The sequence below is a fragment of the Olea europaea genome, unplaced genomic scaffold, assembly GCF_002742605.1.
Source record: "Olea europaea var. sylvestris unplaced genomic scaffold, O_europaea_v1 scaffold2836, whole genome shotgun sequence".
In the NCBI taxonomy this organism is placed as follows: Eukaryota; Viridiplantae; Streptophyta; class Magnoliopsida; order Lamiales; family Oleaceae; genus Olea; species Olea europaea.
Window position 1 is genome coordinate 27,360 of NW_019246870.1, and position 1,900 is coordinate 29,259.

The 1,900-nt window shown below is 35.2% G+C and overlaps 1 protein-coding gene across 1 annotated transcript in view; it reads right to left on the reverse strand.

The window, feature by feature from the left end:
- Nucleotides 1–247: 247 nt before the first annotated feature.
- The window catches only part of LOC111384078 (G-type lectin S-receptor-like serine/threonine-protein kinase At4g03230), a 5,513-nt gene continuing 3,860 nt past the window's right edge, over nt 248–1,900 (reverse strand). Inside the window, exons 4-8 of the mRNA XM_023008300.1 lie at nt 1,789–1,894; nt 1,491–1,701; nt 1,172–1,409; nt 827–977; nt 248–745 (exon numbers count right to left, since the gene is read on the reverse strand). Coding sequence (XP_022864068.1) covers nt 452–745; nt 827–977; nt 1,172–1,409; nt 1,491–1,701; nt 1,789–1,894 — 1,000 coding nt within the window. The 3' untranslated portion in view covers nt 248–451. The remainder of the gene's footprint in view (nt 746–826; nt 978–1,171; nt 1,410–1,490; nt 1,702–1,788; nt 1,895–1,900) is intronic.

Below are 1,900 nucleotides of genomic sequence, written 5' to 3' on the forward strand. Positions count from 1 at the left end.
ACTACTGAACAATATGAACAAAACAAGTACGACTTAGGAAAATTGCTTCTCACAAAACTGACAAAGGAGCCTCATATTTATAGGAAAAATCCATCCCTAGAAGTAGAGTTGCAGATGAAATAAAATGCCTAAAAGTTTCCTTATTTGAACTCTTCAAGTCCAACTCAAATTCCAACTCCCAATGGGCTTCAAAATAGAAATTTAAATTGAATTTAACAATTAAACTTGAATAGGATTCCTCAAAACATTCCAACTAAAATTTCTTTTGATATGCACTTCAATTAGAATTTTACAATCATTTCAACAAAAGAATTCGGGTCACCCTAAAATTCCAACACAAACAACTAGATATGAGAGGAAACTTGCATATCTGGACTTTTTGCTAATAAAACAAGTTTGTGGAGATTCTTGTTGAGCATAAAACGAGTGGAAGGAAATAAGAAAAAGTTCATTAACGCCCTTGTGGAATAGATACCGTCAACCCATTGTTGGAGAACAAACCCGGTTGATTAGAGGATGAGCGTTTTCTCATTACAAAAGCTGGTTGATTTGGAATTGGAAGAACTGCAATTTCTCCACTAAGCATGAAAACTACATTCAACATGGTGGGGCGATTATTGGGGTCTTCTTCGACACACAACAGCCCAACATTTATGCACTTGATAACTTCAGATTTCTTACAAGATTCAAGCAGTATTGGGTCGACTATATCCAATGCCTTGTTTTCACTCCACAATCTCCATACCTGGGCAAGATAGTTTAAAAATATTTTACACTGTGAATTAGCTAAAATGTTGCATATAAATGGAGGAATTTAGCTACTTACATAACCCAAGAGATTCAAGTCTTCTGTAGATTGGTAAAATCCTGTGTTTCTCTTTCCAGTGATTATTTCGAGAACAACAACTCCAAAACTAAATACATCTGATTTTATTGAAAATAGTCCATCTGATGCATACTCTGGAGACATATAACCACTGGACCAAGATACTACAAGTTAGTATGTACATAGATATATGACACAATATGATCTTGTGTATATTAGGTGTATATACAGATAACATAATAGAAATTCATCTTTTTATATTATTGCACTTGGCACACAGTAGCCAAGAACTAAATGACCAAAAAGTGGAGTTCATACGGATAAGATCTTTTAATTGCTACTTACTAGGTTCCTATGACTTTGTTGGTGCTTGCTTCTATTCGTTTTCCCTCAACAATTCTTGCCAAACCAAAGTCTGAAATTTTGGGGTTCATCTCTTCGTCTAACAGAATGTTGCTTGTTTTCAAATCTCTATGAATGATCCTCAACCTTGAATCTTGATGAAGATAAAGAACCCCTCTTGCTATCCCCAAGATGATGTCAAACCGCTTCTTCCCGTCCAATAACATGCATAGCTTTTTATCTAGCATATGTGAAAAAAATATTATTGATTGAAATAAAATGAAAATAGCAATATAGAATGCATCATTTTCCATGAACTAACCAAATATAAAGGCATCCAAACTTTTGTTTGCCATGTATTCATAGAGTAAGATCTTTTCATTCTCCTTCATGCAGTAGCCCAAAAGGCGAACGAGGTTTCGGTGTTGAAGCTTTGCAATCAATACAATTTCATTTTGAAACTCATTAATGCCTTGTGAAGAACAGCTCGACAACCTTTTCACTGCAATTTCTTGCCCTCCATGAAACATTCCCTGCAAGAGTTGTGAACTAGAATCAAGATATATATGGAAGCACATTTTTGTTCTAGCAAACAATTATGGATAAAACAATAGTTAAACCTTGTAAACAGGACCAAATCCCCCGCGTCCAAGTTTATTTACATCTGAGAAGTTCTCGGTAGCAGCTATTATACTTTCCCAACTGCAGAAAGGAACACCAATACCACTCTCG